Below are 16,523 nucleotides of genomic sequence, written 5' to 3'. Positions count from 1 at the left end.
GGTCTTCTGATCCCACCTTGGCAGGTTCGATGGCGGCTCAGTTCGGTAGTATTTGAAGGTGCTCAAATACGCCAGTCTCGTGTCTGTTGATTTACTTGCATTTAAAAAATACTGCAGTACAACATTCTTGCACTTCAGCGTCTCCGAAAACCGTGAAGATTAGTTAGTGGAAAGTAAAGATATTAGTAGTAGTAGTAGTAACATTATTATTACGGAAGTTTTAATTAAACGGGTCCGTTACATTACCTATCGCCACTTACTGTCGAGTAATTAGCCTTATGTCCGCCTCTGTGGTGTAGTTGTTAGTGTGATTAGCTGCCACCCCCGGAGGCCCGGGTTTGATTCCCGGCTCTGCCACGAAATTTGAAAAGTGGTACGATGGGTGGAACGGGGTCCACTAAGCCTCGGGAGGTCAAATGAATAGAGGTGGTTCGATTCCCACCTCCGCCATCCTGAAAGTGGTTTCCTGTAGTTTCCCACTTCTCCAGGCAAATGCCGGGATGGTTCCTACTTAAGGCCACGGCCGCTCGCTTCCCTCCTCCTTGTCTATACCTTCCAATATTCCCACCCCCCGCAAGGCCCCCGCTAGGCCCCTGTTCAGCATAGCAGGTGAGGCCGCCTGGGCGATGTACTGGTCATTCTCCCCAGTTGTATCCTCCGACCCAATGTCTCACGCTCCAGGACCCGGCCCTTGAGGCGTAGAGGTGGGATCCCTCGCTGAGTCCGAGGGAAAACCAACCTTGGAGGGTAAACAGATTAGGAAAAAGAAGAATAAACCTTCTATTAGAAATGCTCGACGGCAATTCCACAGTAGCCCTTTTTCCTTCGAGCAATGTTCACCCATGGTTGCAACTACGGTTTTTGAAATCTGTCTCATTAATAACAATTTGACTGAATACTTATAGCCTTTTCTTTCAGTGTCCACTGTCCTTTCATTGACTGAAAAGTGTATGAATAAGCAGAGACAACTCGCATTGTCTATTGTCAGAAATTCATCGTAGACTGCCGCAATAACAGCACAGAAATGTTGCGCTCATTTTTCATTTACTTATTGACTATTTCCTTTCATTTTGTCAGCTTGGATCACTGAGTAATGCCATTGACGTCTTATAAATCACACACAACTACATAATACTTGATTCGCATGTATGTGCTGGTACGGATCTTCGAGGTCACTGTAAGGATTCTGTGCACATTTCACACAGAGTACCTTAGACCGAGTACAGCAAGTGGCCTGGCACGTGAGTCATCTTCTCCTACCTGCCAAGCCTTTAGGGGAAGTGCACAACAACATGTGTTGGCCTGCGATAAGAAACAGGTTCAACAAGTCCTATACTCTGCTACTGTACTTCCACTACGCGTGGACAGAATGACGTAATCGGCATATCCTGCTACGGCCGTTCAAAACACATTACGTCCTGAAATATTTGGCTCAGTTATTGGCAAACTAATAGGACAAGGTTAAAAGTACACAGCATATATTGTGATATGTATTTTTATTTGCCGACTACCTTAGTATCTGCACGTATACCCCTAACACCGTGTATATAAAATAAGAGTTTTGTCTGTACATTGCTCAGAATTTGAAGAGAATGGTATTTCTGTATCGGTAATGTCCACAGTAACCAGGAAATGCACTTTTTACTTTTCCGTAATTTCTGTCTGTCTGTCTGTCTGTCTGTCTGTCTGTCTGTCTGTCTGTCTGTCTGTCTGTCTGTCTGTCTGTCTGTCTGTCTGTCTGTCTGTCTGTCTGTCTGTCTGTCTGTCTGTCTGTCTGTCTGTCTGTCTGTCTGTACACGCATCACTGGAAAACGGCCAAAGAGAATTTAATGAAAATCGGTATGCAAAGTCGGAGAATAATTCGCTACAATTTAGGCCATAAATATTTTTATTCGCGCTGATAAAATGGTAGTTTAGGGGAAGGCCTTAAATTTAATATAAATATTGACCTTATTTGGGGTCCTATTTCATTGAAAATCTGTATGCAAAGTCGAAAAATGAGCCACTACAATTTAATCTCTAAGTAATTTTATTTACGCTGGGTGAAATTGTAGTTTAGGGGAAGGCCTAAATATAATTCTCAAATATTTATATTATTGGTTGTCGTATCGATAAATACTACATATAGAGAATTAAATTTCCAACAATTTATGTCTTATACATTTTTACCGTACCGGCTTTGATAGCACAGATATTCATGAATTTGTATTTTTGTTGCTAAGTCCATATCAACGCCGAGCCACGAGAAAATGGGTAAACAGAATTTAATGAAAATCAATACATAGAGTAGGGGAATAAGAAACTACAGTCTAAGCTATAAACAATTTTATTCATCCTGGATGAAATTGTAGTTTAGGGGAAGGGGCCTAAAATGTAATTTTTAAATATTAATGTTATTGGTCCTATCTAAAAGTACTATATAAAAAAGTTATAGAAATTACAATTTCCGATCCTTTATCTTTTATTCAGTTTTACCGTAGGGACTATGATAAGAGTGGTATTTCAGAGTCGGAAGAAAACGAAATGTGAACGCCTATAATATCGAAAGTGCGTAACATTGATCAACAATAACATTACATTGACCATTGTTTATTGTGATGTTCTTTGTGTCTTATGCTGCCTCTGAACTCCGATAGTTGGGATTACTGCTGCGTACCGAGTATAACAGCCTGACGTAATATTGGCGGGAAATAGCCGGGGAGTTAGAAAACTTTCTTCTTTAGCATGCCATTCCTCTGGTTCATACATTTTATGATACAGCTGGTACGTAACACACTGGATCATCATAGTATTTCAGCTATTCGATCCCTACCCTGATGAGCAGTGTGCATACTTAAGGCAGAGCCTGACTTAGTGGTGGTGGTAGTAGTAGCAGTAGTAGTAGTAGTAGTAGTAGAATAACAATTTAGGCCTTTTCCAAATTATAGCACCATAATGTTCACTAAATAACTCAAAATTCAACTCTGAAAAGATCCGTTCCTTAAGAAAAGCTTCTTTCTCTTCACTTTTATTAAATTCTACATTCAATTTATTCCAAACTAGCAGTGAGGGGGTTTCCCTTCTGGCTTGGAGGAAAAATTTGCCTTCAAGTCAGATAGATTTTTCCGCCGCCAGTGTAGTGAATTGATATTTTCCGGCTCATCGGGTACTCCTAGGAAACAGAATAGTGATTGGGCATAGTTTTTGCCCGGGGAGTCTCCACTATTCGACCCTCTCCCCGCTGTAGAGTGTTCACGGATTACGGCTGTCTGCAGTTTGGTCATTCCAGTTCGGGATCTTTGGACTGTTAGATAAGCAGCGTAGTCCTGTTCGTTAAACGTGAGAAAATGTGTGGTGTTTCATTTGAACGAGTATTTCGTAATATGAAAGCACTGCTTTTAATCGCGCCATTCCTATTGACGTCATTCTGTGTTCATTTCGGTTGGGAAAACCACTAAGACAGTCTTTCTGAGGATGTAAAAAGGCCTTATAATGAAAACATCTCAACCTGATTGTACTGATAGTATGAAATCGGGTCTACCATTAGAGTGAAAATTCCTTCAGCCTTCATATGAAACGATGTTTGGTGACCTCCCGACGCGTTTCTAGGGTAACGTTTAGAGCTATACAATTTAAGACAATCGTGCTCACAACTTGTACACTACATAACCTAGAAGTCTGTATGCAATGTAGAATTCCGTAGCGAAGCACGGGTACATCAGCTAGTCGATATATAAATCCGGGGAATAAGAAACTACAGTCTAAGCTATAAACAATTCTATTCACCCCGGATGAAATTGTAGTTTAGGGGAAGGCGCTTAAAATTTAATTTTTAAATACCTATGTTATTGGTCCTATCGAAAAGTACTACATAACAAAAGCTATAGAGAATATACACTGACTGATAGAGCAAATGCAACACCAAGAAGGAGTGGTCAGAACTTTATGCCAATTGCAGGGTAGACTGATGTCACTGAGGTATGCTCATGATGTGAAATGCGCCGCTGTCCTGCGCACGTAGCGAACGATAAATGGGACACGGCGTTGGCGAATGGCCCACTTCGTACCGTGATTTCTCAGCCGACAGTCATTGTAGAACGTGTTGTCGTGTGCCACAGGACACGTGTATAGCTAAGAATGCCAGGCCGCCGTCAACGGAGGCATTTCCAGCAGACAGACGACTTTACGAGGGGTATGGTGATCGGGCTGAGAAGGGTAGGTTGGTCGCTTCGTCAAATCGCAGCCGATACCCATAGGGATGTGTCCACGGTGCAGCGCCTGTGGCGAAGATGGTTGGCGTAGGGACATGTGGCACGTTCGAGGGGTCCAGGCGCAGCCCGAGTGACGTCAGCACGCGAGGATCGGCGCATCCGCCGCCAAGCGGTGGCAGCCCCGCACGCCACGTCAACCGCCATTCTTCAGCATGTGCAAGACACCCTGGCTGTTCCAATATCGACCAGAACAATTTCCCGTCGATTGGTTGAAGGAGGCCTGCACTCCCGGCGTCCGCTCAGAAGACTACCGTTGACTCCACAGCATAGACATGCACGCCTGGCATGGTGCCGGGCTAGAGCGACTTGGATGAGGGAATGGCAGAACGTCGTGTTCTCCGATGAGTCACGCTTCTGTTCTGTCAGTGATAGTCACCGCAGACGCGTGTGGCGTTGGCGTGGAGAAAGGTCAAATCCGGCCGTAACTGTGGAGCGCCCTACCGCTAGACAACGCGGCATCATGGTTTGGGGCGCTATTGCGTATGATTCCACGTCACCTCTAGTGCGTATTCAAGGCACGTTAAATGCCCACCGCTACGTGCAGCATGTGCTGCGGCCGGTGGAACTCCCGTACCTTCAGGGGCTGCCCAATGCTCTGTTTCAGCAGGATAATGCCCGCCCACACACTGCTCGCATCTCCCAACAGGCTCTACGAGGTGTACAGATGCTTCCGTGGCCAGAGTACTCTCCGGATCTCTCACCAATCGAACACGTGTGGGATCTCATTGGACGCCGTTTGCAAACTCTGCCCCAGCCTCGTACGGACGACCAACTGTGGCAAATGGTTGACAGAGAATGGAGAACCATCCCTCAGGACTCCACCCGCACTCTTATTGACTCTGTACGTCGACGTGTTTCTGCGTGCATCGCCGCTCGCGGTAGTCCTACATCCTACTGAGTCGATGCCGTGCGCATTGTGTAACCTGCATATCGGTTTGAAATAAACATCAAACATTCGTCCGTGCCGTCTCTGTTTTTTCCCCAACTTTCATCCCTTTCGAACCACTCCTCCTTGGTGTTGCATTTGCTCTGTCAGTCAGTGTAATTTCCAATAATTTATGTTTTATTCAGTTTTACCGTACCGACTGTGATAAGAGTGGTATTACACAGTCGGAAGAAAACTAAATTTGAAGGCTTAAAGTATCGAAAACGCATAACATTGACCAACAATAACATTACATTGAGCATTGTTTGTTGTGATGTTCCTTGTCTCTTATGCTGCCACTGAACTCCGATAGATAGGATTACTGCTGCGTACCAAGAAAAACAGCCTGACTGAATATAGCGGGAAATAGCCGGGGAGTTAGAAAACGTTTTTCTTTAGCATGCCATTCCTCTGTTTCATACATTTCCTGATACTGCTGGTACGTAACACACTGGTTCATCATAGCATTCCAGCTATTGGATCCCTACTCTGACACGCTGTTTTGAATGAGCAGTGTGCAAATTTAAGGTAGTGGCTCACTTAGTAGTAGCAGTAGTAGTAGGACCTGGTCAAGAATTACAATTTAAGCCTATTCCAAATTATTACACCACAATTAACTAAATAACTCAAACTTCAACCCTGAAAAGAGCCGTTTCTTAAGAAAAACTTCTTCTGCGGCTGCTGTCTGCGGCTTCGTCATTCCAGCTCTGGAACTTGGGACTGTTACATCGGCAGCGTAGCACTGTTCGTTAAAAGTGAGAAAATGTGTGGTTTTTCATTTGATCGAATACTTCGTATGAACATCTTACTTTTAATTCCGCCATTCCTACCGACGTCATTGTAATGATCTGTATTTTTCAGTTGGGAAAAAAACTGAGACAGTCTTTCTGAGGATGTAAAACAGGTAGGTGGAGAGTGGGTGTCTGCCATTATAATGAAAACTCCCCAACCTGATTGTGACTGATGGTAGGCAAGCGGGCCAACCACTACAATGAAATTCTTTTACCCATTCTTCATATGAGAAAAGACGTTTGGTGACTTCTCCGTCGCGTTTCTAGAGTAACGTTAAGAGCTATGCAATTTTATACAATCTTGCTCACAACATAACACTTCCTAACCTAAAATTCTGTATACAGTGTAGAATTCCGTAGCGAAGCACGGGTATATCAGCTAGTTCAGTCTACAAATGTGTCCAAAAAACTGGAGTCTACTTTTCCTCATTACAGTTGTCAGTTTTTCGACTTTTAAATATAGTTCTCTGTTTGATCGTAGTCTAAATTGGGCATTGTTGTTTGTTACAGGTGCCAGTATTTTTCTCAAAATTCTTCTTTTCCACATTTGCTAATGTTTCAAGATACCCAATTCTTGTGATTTTAAGAGTTTCTGCTGCATACAAAATTTCTGGCTGAGCCATTGTTTGATAATGTCCTAATTTCAAGTTCTATGATAGAGATTCCTTATTATGTATTTTTTGTCGTATGAAACATCCTTTTCATCTTGTTTACTATTAAATCTATAACTACGTTTTCTTTTGTGTTGTTTGTTATGCTTTCTCCCTGTCGTACACCTGATCTTATTTCAAATGGTTTTGAGAGTTCTCCCAAAAAATATACTTTGGATGTTGTATTTGTTAATGTTGCTTTAATTATTTCAATTGTTTTATTATCAAGTCCAAATGCCTTTAAAATATCAAATATCTGGACGAGATATTATGTTATATTAAATTGTGATTGTTCGTCATGAACTTCATTTAAAAAATAATATTTGCAATCTTATTTTGGTCATGTGTTCCTGTAATTCGCGTATTTGTCCTTGAGCAGTATCTAATGAGTCCCTATTTACCATGTCATCTGCGAAAGCTAAACAATCTCTAATGATTTTATTTGGATTTCTTCCCAGTTGAACACCTTTAGTATTGATAGCTTTCCTCCATTCTCGGACTACCTTCTGTAATGCACAATTGAAGTGTGGAGGTGACAAACCTTCTCCCTGTCGTACACCTGATCTTATTTCAAATGGTTTTGAGAGTTCTCCCAAAAAATATACTTTGGATGCTGTATTTGTTAATGTTGCTTTAATTATTTCAATTGTTTTAGTATCAAGTCCAAATGCCTTTACAATATCAAATAGAGTATTTCTATAAATTCAACCAAAAGGCCTTTTTAAATTCTACAAAAGTAGTTACAAATTTAGAGTTTCTAATCTTCCGCATTGCTATTATGTTCTTTAGATTTAAAATTTGAACATGACCTTCCTTTTCTAAATCATGCTTGATACTCTCATAATCGTGGGTCTTGTATTTCTTCAGCTCGCTTTAAGAGTGTCTTGGACAAAGTTAGTAATTAGTAAAAGGAAAACTCCCCTATAATTGTTAGGGTCTGATTTATTCCCCTTTTTGTGTAGCGGATGTATTGATGTTGATATCCATCCTGCTGGTAGAGTGCCTGTTGTCCAGATTTCTATGATGGTTTATGTTAGGCATTGTACCATATTGTCAGTAGGGTATTTCCATAATTGAACAACTATATTATCTTCCCCAGGTGCTTTATTATTTTTAAGTTTCTTTATGATTTCTTTGATTTTCTCATTTGTTGGTGGTTTTGAGTCTGGTTGTATTGGAGTTGTATTATCAAAATTAAATTTCTCTTCTTATGGATTGCTGTTATATAGTTCTTTGAAGTATTCTGCAAGTATCCTACAATTTTCTGTGTTATTATAACCAATTTACTGTGTTTTTGGATCTCTGAAATGTAAACTCGGTAGTGTGTATTTCCTTACGATGTTTTTAAATGCTTTGTAATAGTTTCTTGAGTTGTTCTGTTTGAAGTTCAATTTCATTGCTGTTAGTTGGTCTTTCATTTTTATGTTGTATTTTGATCTTTTTGAGGCATTTTGATGCAAGATTCCTGGCTTCTATGAAGTTGCTTCTATTTTTATAATATTTCTGTGCATTCCATTTGTTCCAAGCTCGTTGTCTTTTTAAAATTAATTGATCACACCCATCATTCAGCAAGCATATTTTATTTTATTTTTATGAATAATAGTTTCTTCTGCTGTCTGTAAAGCGTCTTTTTGATGTTGTACCCATGTTTTAGGTGTCCTTTTCTCCAAGAGTATTTTGAAAGTATTCTCTTTGGCTGGTTTCTGTAACGTGAAACTTCTTAGGTTGATATTGATTCTATTTTCTATTTATTGGTTTAATTTTGAATTTAGTGAATGACACATAGCGGTCTGAATCCAAACGGGGCACTCTTTGCAATCTTTGCATTAAGTATCTATGGTCCAGGCGAGTTGGCCGTGCGGTTAGGGGCGCACAGCTGTGAGCTCGCATTCGGGAGATAGTGGGTTCGAATCCCACTGTCGGCATCCCTGAAGATAGTTATCCTTGGTTTCCCATTAATTAAGGCCACGGCCGCTTCCTTCCCATTCCTAGGCCTTTCCCGTCTCATCATGGCCATAAAAACCTATCTGTGTCGATGCGACGTAAAGCAAATAGCAAAAAAAGTGTATCTCTGGTACAGACTGTCTACTTATTGCAACATGGTCAAGTTGTTTCTCACCACGGATTGGATTTGGGGAGACCCATTTGGAATGTAGATTTTAGGACTATAATGTGTTCTCTGCATAGACTAATGAGTCTTTCTACATTAGCATTTGTTCGTCGATGAGCAGAGAATTTACCTACTATAGATAGATGACAACGTTCTTTGCCAATTTGAGCAATAAAATCTCCAAGCAATATTATTGTGTTTTTGGCTGCAATTTTTTCCAAGGTGTTTGAAAATTATTGCAAAAGTGTTTCTGTTTGTTCTTTCTGGCTTTTATTTTTCATCTGTAGGTGCATGTAAATTTACAACAGGGTAGTGTTTATTATTACTATGTATTATTATTATTTAGAAAATCCGTATTACCGTTGTGTTTCTATATGATAAAGCATTCTGTATCGTGATACGCTTTACTTTGTCCATTGTGACAACCCGTAATTGCGGGAAGTGGTTGATTCTTTCGATAAACATAATATATATTATTATCTATAATAAAAAAATTGTGCTAGAATAATTAGCTATTTTCTCTAAGTCGATGGACTTACCGTATTTTCAAAGAAAATTTTTCATAAAATGAAGAAGAGGATTCCCATAATATTCCTTTGAATCTGTTTGAGTCCACTGAAACATATTTAAATAGTCTTGCTGGGACGGAGTGAATTTTGCATGACAATTTCAACAAGTTATTTTTCTGGTCTTTTCTCTTTTTGTGTCCAATCCCAAGTGATCTTTCCGGCAACGCTCACAGCTTATAGCATGCATAAGAATGAAGTGTTGGTGCCTCCCAGAGCGGCTCGGCCTTTCTGCTTCTGCATATTACTGAGAAGAACACGGGAGCCTGCGCTAGAATATGACGTGAACGGGAACAGGATGAGTGTGAATTTTACAGACGCCAGGTGACGACAGGCGACCAACAATTTGAATTATACTGTAGTTCAGGGCCTTTCAGGGTGCATGCGCGTGGTGCATGCACTGTGCACGGTGCAAAAGACGACTTGGCTTGGTTGACCAGAGTGCAGACTCCCCACTCCTCGATTTGGAGCAATAGCGCTTACTCTCTCTTTCCTCACGCCTGTCTCCCTCTGCCCCACTTGCGCCGTAGCGCTTCAAATCCTGGCTGACTTGAGCCGAGTATAGGCGAGTTGAGCCGAGCTTAGCCGAGTAGCCCAGATACGAAGCGTTGATCCGAGCCATGCCGAGCGGCAGCGATGCACAGTGCACGGAGCTCTTGCGCCTCTATCTGCACGCGTGAGATTTTGGGCGTTTGAGAGGCCCTGCTGTAGTTTCTTCAGATTAATTACAGTGGACAGTAGAGGTTACTCATTAGTTTACGTTCGTCATACTTTGTTCGGATGTTCGAAATCGTAGCCTCTGGTGGGCCGACCGATATTTTTACAGGGCACGGTAGCTTTTATCCTTGCCGTTCATCGCATCACATTCACCGTACCAAACCTCCTTGCCGGAGAGAAGATGTCTTCCTCTAAGAGTGGGACCACACTTGCGTGCTATCACAGATTATTAGTGTGTTGTATATTGGAAGTAACAAAGCATCGCCATTTTTCTGCAAATGGAGGGAATCCCATTAAATAATAACGCCGTTGCTGCGTTATGTGCTGCATTGCTTGTTTTTACTGCCGTCATCGTCGTCGTTAAAGTCAAAAAACATACTGGATCGTCCGTTAGTAAGTTAACACATTGTTGTCCGGGCGCGCGCTACTCCATTCTTTCCTGTGGACCGGCAACAGAAGCACACCCAGCATGAGAAGTACGATGAAATATATATACATGTAACTTTTAAATGACATGAAATAAATCATTGAAACTTAGTGAGAGCACTTACCAGTGATTCTAGTACTTGCTTTTAGTGCGGTATTGCGTGAAGCAGCTGAAACAAGTCATCGCCTAGGAAACGATCTACTACCTCCGGGATACTCGCGGAATTACCGGCCATATAATTGAGGTCTGTAAAACCTGTAAATGGTTGTAGGACTCTGTTTTGATCCTTATTTGTCCATCCATCAACCACACTGTCACTACTATCACTGGCATCTTCACTCGTATTATTGTCGCCGTCAGCAGACTCGTCTGAAATGAATGTCGCACTTTCACTTTCGCGCGTATATTTTGATGTTTACAGACACACATCTTCACAATCACTAATACTTTCGCAATCACTACGGACATCAGGTAAACTATCAGCATGCGATTCTCCAAATATTTCATCATCGTTCAAGCTGTCTTTTCTACGGCGCGCCATGCTAACACTTGACAGTACGCTCGATCACGCGGTACTGAGTGTTATGAAACCTCACTTCCTGTGCCGAAAGTATTGTCAAGGAAAGAATATATCTAAATTCCGAACAACAAAGACTTTAGCTTGTAAACAACACGAAATATTTCGATTAATAAACGGCGGAGAGGATAAAATGACACGAGAATGAAGCAATGTGAGAAAACGTTAATTCACGTAGCCCGTCATTAATGTGTTAAGTGACAGGTCGTCAATGGACAATTCGTGCTCCTACACAATAAAGCAAAACACAACTAAGAGACATTTTTTGAGTATTACAGAATGTCCGAGACGTCATTTGAAATGCTTGTTGTGTGTGTTGAAAAATGCTGTCAGGAAAATAAGCACAACGTTTCTCCTAACACAGAGCTCGTTACTGATAATCACGCATATCTCTTCACGCCTGTGATTTTTAACTCTTAGTCCTCTGTATTCTTAAGGCACGGGTACTTTTGTTCCTCCAAAATGATTAATTGACTGTCTAATTCCATTCTGTGAAGTGAAAGTACAAAACGAAAGCAGATGGACCACGCGCAACATTCAAACAAGAGAGCACAATACCGCAGCGTCTTCTTCCCGCAAGTGCGTTCAGGCACGAACAGGAAAACACGCAAATACTGTATATAATGGACCTTGGCCAATTCTCGAGTGGGCGACCTTGAAGACGCGCCCTGTCTTGTGCGCTGCGGCGGGAAATCACGTTTTGTGAGGCCGGTCCCGTCCAAATATTAGTGTTGTGCATTTTTGACCCGTGATTTCACGCAGTAACGCAACGTGAAATCACGCAATTGTGGCCCCAGACTAAGAGACCCTTCATTCCCCTACAGAATGTGGAATGAAAACTTATATAACTTACTTGTAATATTGAAAGATGCTTTTTACAGTTCTTAGATAGAGGTCCGTTTATTGCCTGCCTGGGGCGGAGAGAAGAGAGCGGGGGGCATGGTTGCCATGGAAACGTGGGCGGACCCACTGTGATTGCCCTGGAGATAAACCTGTTGGCCGGCTCGTGTTGCTTGCTGTTGCCAAACCTCTCACTTCTGAGTTACGATGATCCGTGATTGGAAGAGCAGAGTATTTTCTTCATTCATTCAATGCTCCTCCCTCGAGATCTATCTGTTAAAATGCTTCTTTTAATATTACGGGTATAATAGGTAGATAGGTAGGTAAGTAAGTAAGTAAGTAAGTAAGTAAGTAAGTAAGTAAGTAAGTAAGTAAGTAAGTAAGTAAGGAGAATGTCCGATAAAGTACAGTGCAGGGCATCGCCGTTGAAGGTGATGGAAGGGCTGTCTCGTTGCAGTTTAATGGCTGTTGGTAAACAACTTTTCTTTTGTTAGCGTTAAGTTGTAAGCCTATAGTAGAAAATGTAGTAGACTGATCTCCACGGTGGATTATCTTTGTTTCAGGCGATCAACTGAAGATCGACAGAACTGCAACTACCTCCAAGTTCCTCAAAAAGAGAGTGATGCAAGGTGACTACACTGAGGGAGTGATGCGGTGTTGTGTGAACGTGCCATTCATTGTTGTGTTTGTCGCTGATGAGACTTTTTTATGAATTGTGAATTGAGAAATACATGCGCCTTTTATTACTACTACTTCAATCTCATTTAACCGGTGGTGGTGGAGGCGATTTTTTTAAAGAGGAAGTACAACTAGGCAACCATCCTCTGTATAACACTAATCACATAGAAATAATGGAAGGGAGCCGACATTTCGAAAAATGAAGGTATCGGTCAAAGAATGACAAGGGCCACAAAGGGCGTGAAAATTAAAGAATCCCTCGGCCTCGAGTGCTCTAATACTGTCGGGGTCAGAAAAAAAAAGAGTTGACCAATGGAGGTAGGATAGGATACATGAAACTCAAGAGTCCGGCACAAGTAAGTGGAAGCAATGCCAGGACTCAGCTAAGGGCCCCGTGGTCGCCAATTCACGCTCCCAAGTTGAGAGCCCCTGCGGCTCTTTTAAGTCACCCCTTACGACGTGGGTGTAATTCTACCGCCCCCACTCACAGGGGGTTCTCATTTAACCCTTTCAGTCTGAATTTTTCCGCACAGGTAGGAAAAAAATATTTTCTATTGATATTTGTCTCGTGGTGGAGTGCAAAATGGGTACCATTCCTAAAGAAAATACTTCGTACCTGCGCTAACAATATTTCATACCCCACAGTGCTCTTCCTATTAGTGATGGGATATTCGATTCATTGATTCCGTTCACGTTATTGAATCGATACAATGAGCGAATTCACGGCTCATTGCGGTTGTGTAGTGTGTAGGCCTACTGATAAGAAAGCAGCAACAACATTCAATGATTGCTGCTGCCATCTGGTCTTCATTCTATGAACTGCCTTCCAATGTGTCATAATCTTAATTTTCAGATTTAGTACTATACTCGCTTATTCACGGTCGACTTGATGCGTCGCTGCGCTCCGCACCGTAATCGAAGTAGTTTCATAGCTGGACAGGTGGCGCTGGCGACCTAAATTTTTGAGGTAGAAATACATACTTCTCTATGGAAGAGATATTGACTTTCATTGCAAATTTATCGTAAATTAGACGTATGGAGAATGTTACATAGGTTAATACTATTAAATTGATTAATACTAAAGGTTACTTTCCTTGATATTTGTCAAAATAATGTTGTGAAATGAAACTGCGGAGAGTTGGAATAGTCCAACTGACGTTCCTTAACTGTGAGGAATAATAGTAACCACTTTTATTATCCATAGCATTTAGGTACATAGCAGAACTTACCACAATACTTTTGTCTTCTGATGTTAATCTTGATATTGAGAGTCGTTGTTCAATTACAGTTTTAAAATTCTTCAAGTGCTGCTGTCGGAAAGGGGGCTGGACAAAACATAAAAGTCTTACTTTTTTCTATATTCAGTGTATGGATAACAAATATTTTACCTCAAATATATTTAAATTCAAATTTCAATATATATAGTTTCAAATCACATTTCAATCATACCTTGCATTACAATTTTTAACCCTGGAACCGGCAATCGTCGCGATCGCGACTCATTTCCCTGTTACTCTACCGGCAGAGTCGCTATCGAGATGCATTACGCCAGCACTGACTAATTTTGAGATAGCGCCTTGAAACTCAACATCTTTATGACATATCTTGCATAATACTGAAGAGGAAACTCTACTCTATAAATACACCACACTCTAAAGTAGTTTAGTGTGACAGAGTGTGCGGTATACACGTGGAAAAACGAGAACGCTTTGCAGACGGTCATTCTGTTGTGCTTGCTGTGATTGTCCGATGTGCATTAGCTTTCGTGGCGCAAAATGAATGAATTTTCAGAGAAGTAGTGAAATTCGTAATTGTTTGTTTGATCTGGACGGCGAAGGTGATAGTGACGTACTTTTAGAATGAATTGAGGATGATGTTGACAATAATTCGTCAGGTAGTGGCAAGTTATATGAGCCTGGGCTAAGTGATTTCGACACTGTTATTGACGATGATGTGGAACACAATGAACCAGCCACTGATGATAATAATGATAATGACAGTAATGCAGTTGACAAAACAGAACCGAAGTGGACAAGAGTTTATCCTCCAGAGCCAGAAATAAAAGTGGAAGAGAAGTTCAAGGTTAGAAATGCAGGTATATGAAATTGCCCTCCCAGGAGCAGTCCTCCTCTAACATATTTCTATTTGTTTTCTCCAATGCTATCCGGAATCTTTTAGTGACTGAAACTAATAAATACATACGCACAGGAAATTATACGAAAAACGAATTCCGGAAATAGGGTCCGTATTCACGTCTGCAAAGATGGATTGACGTTACAGTATAAGAAATGAAAAAAATCATTTCTCTACTTATAAATATGGGTCTGAACCCTAATAACAACATTGAAAAACAGTGGTACACTTCAAAATCGCAAATAACTTATTTCTATTTTTTTCTAACGTCATGTCACTAAAACGTTTCGACTGGAAATATTCTATAACCTGTTGGTAATGGTAATTTTTGATGCCTATAAACTCTATAGTTCGAACACCGACAAACCCCTTGAACAGGAGGAATTTATGGTTAGTATTGTCGAAGGTCTTGTAGATGAAGAAACTCTTCAAAACCTTCCACCTGGACCTTCAGGAGAAAAGGGACATCAGCTGGTACGCCTCCCAGGAAAGAAACTGCGGTTGTGCCCTGTCTGTTCGACTGCAGAAAAACAGTCAAGCACCCACTTCTTGTGCCCAGGATGTAATTGTAATGTCCATCAACAGTACTACCATAAATTAGAACATTTTTGGAGGCCTATGAAAGCAGGAAGAAAGATGAGCCACTTCGAAGGTAGCGAGGATGAATCTGAGTAGACTCACGTCTTGGTGCGATGTGCCTGTGTTACTTCAGTTCTATTTTACTTTACAATACTTCAATGTAGTGAAACCTTTTGCACATATTTTTAATCAGCATAAAATTGTGCAAATTTTGTATATAGTAAAATTGTCACATAATATTACTTTTTACGTACACGTAGCCCATAACTTTCGGATTATTTTGGAATACTTAGTGTGTGTTGGATACTTCGTCCATACTGCTTCAGGATACAAAATTGGTAAGTTTAATTTCCTACTATAGTATTCTTCGTCCTTTTCTGAATAAAATGACATGTTGTACGTAAAAATATATTGAAAAACAACATTTTTATGAATTTTTTAAAAGTTGCTTGCAAAACTCGCCTAAATGCTTGCCGCTTGAAGGTGAACTGCTTGCCGGTTCCAGGGTTAATACCGCGCGAGTTGGCCGTGAGGTTAGGAGCACGCAGCTGTGAGTTTGCATACGGGAGATAGTGGGTTCGAACCCCACTGTCGGCAGCCGTGAAGATGGTTTTCTGTGGTTTCCCACTTTCACACCAGGCTGTCTGTACCTTAATTAAGGTGACGGCCGATTCCTTCCCACTCCTAGCCCTTTCCTATCCCACCGCCGCCAAGACCTATCTGTGTCGTGCAATGTGAAACAAATAGAAAAAAAAGGGAAAGAGTTTTAAATAATTCAGTGAGAGAAAAGTATTTTGAGTGAATACATTGTAAACTGTCCATTGCACAGGTATCACTTCACTTCATACGTTGGCCTTACTGTCATAAAAATAATGGTTCCTACTTGTCAGTGTTAATGATAAAGTTCAGATTATCTTGGATAAAATTAAAATTTGGGTATTAAATACCCGATTAGCGTGATTAGCTGCCAGCCCAGGAAGCGCGGGTTAGATTCCTGGCTCTGCCACGAAATTTGAAAAGTGGTACGAGAGCTGGAACGGGGTCCACTCAGCCTCGAGAGATCAGCTGAGTAGAGGTGGGTTCGATTCCAACCTCAGCCGTCTTGGAAGTGGTTTTCCGTGGTTTCCCACTTCTCTTACAGGCAAATGCGGCGGTGGTACTTAACTTAAGGCCACGGCCGCTTCCTTCCCTGTTCCTTGTCTATCTCTTCCAATATTCCCATTCCCAACACAAGGCCCCTGTTCAGAAAGCAGTTGCGGCCGCCTGGGCGCAAGGTACCG

The 16,523-nt window shown here is 41.3% G+C and overlaps 1 protein-coding gene across 2 annotated transcripts in view; it reads left to right on the top strand.

Annotated features, from left to right (window-relative positions):
- Nucleotides 1–12,618, top strand: part of LOC136867003 (organic cation transporter protein) — a 231,084-nt gene extending 218,466 nt beyond the window's left edge. For both annotated transcript variants that reach the window (XM_068226994.1, XM_067144101.2), the window contains one exon: nt 12,417–12,618. In XM_068226994.1, the coding sequence (XP_068083095.1) occupies nt 12,417–12,486 (70 nt within the window). In that variant the 3' untranslated portion in view covers nt 12,487–12,618. The remainder of the gene's footprint in view (nt 1–12,416) is intronic.
- Nucleotides 12,619–16,523: the final 3,905 nt, after the last annotated feature.

Source organism: Anabrus simplex, chromosome 3 (assembly GCF_040414725.1).
Source record: "Anabrus simplex isolate iqAnaSimp1 chromosome 3, ASM4041472v1, whole genome shotgun sequence".
In the NCBI taxonomy this organism is placed as follows: domain Eukaryota; kingdom Metazoa; phylum Arthropoda; class Insecta; order Orthoptera; family Tettigoniidae; genus Anabrus; species Anabrus simplex.
This window is presented reverse-complemented; position numbering and strand designations above follow the sequence as displayed.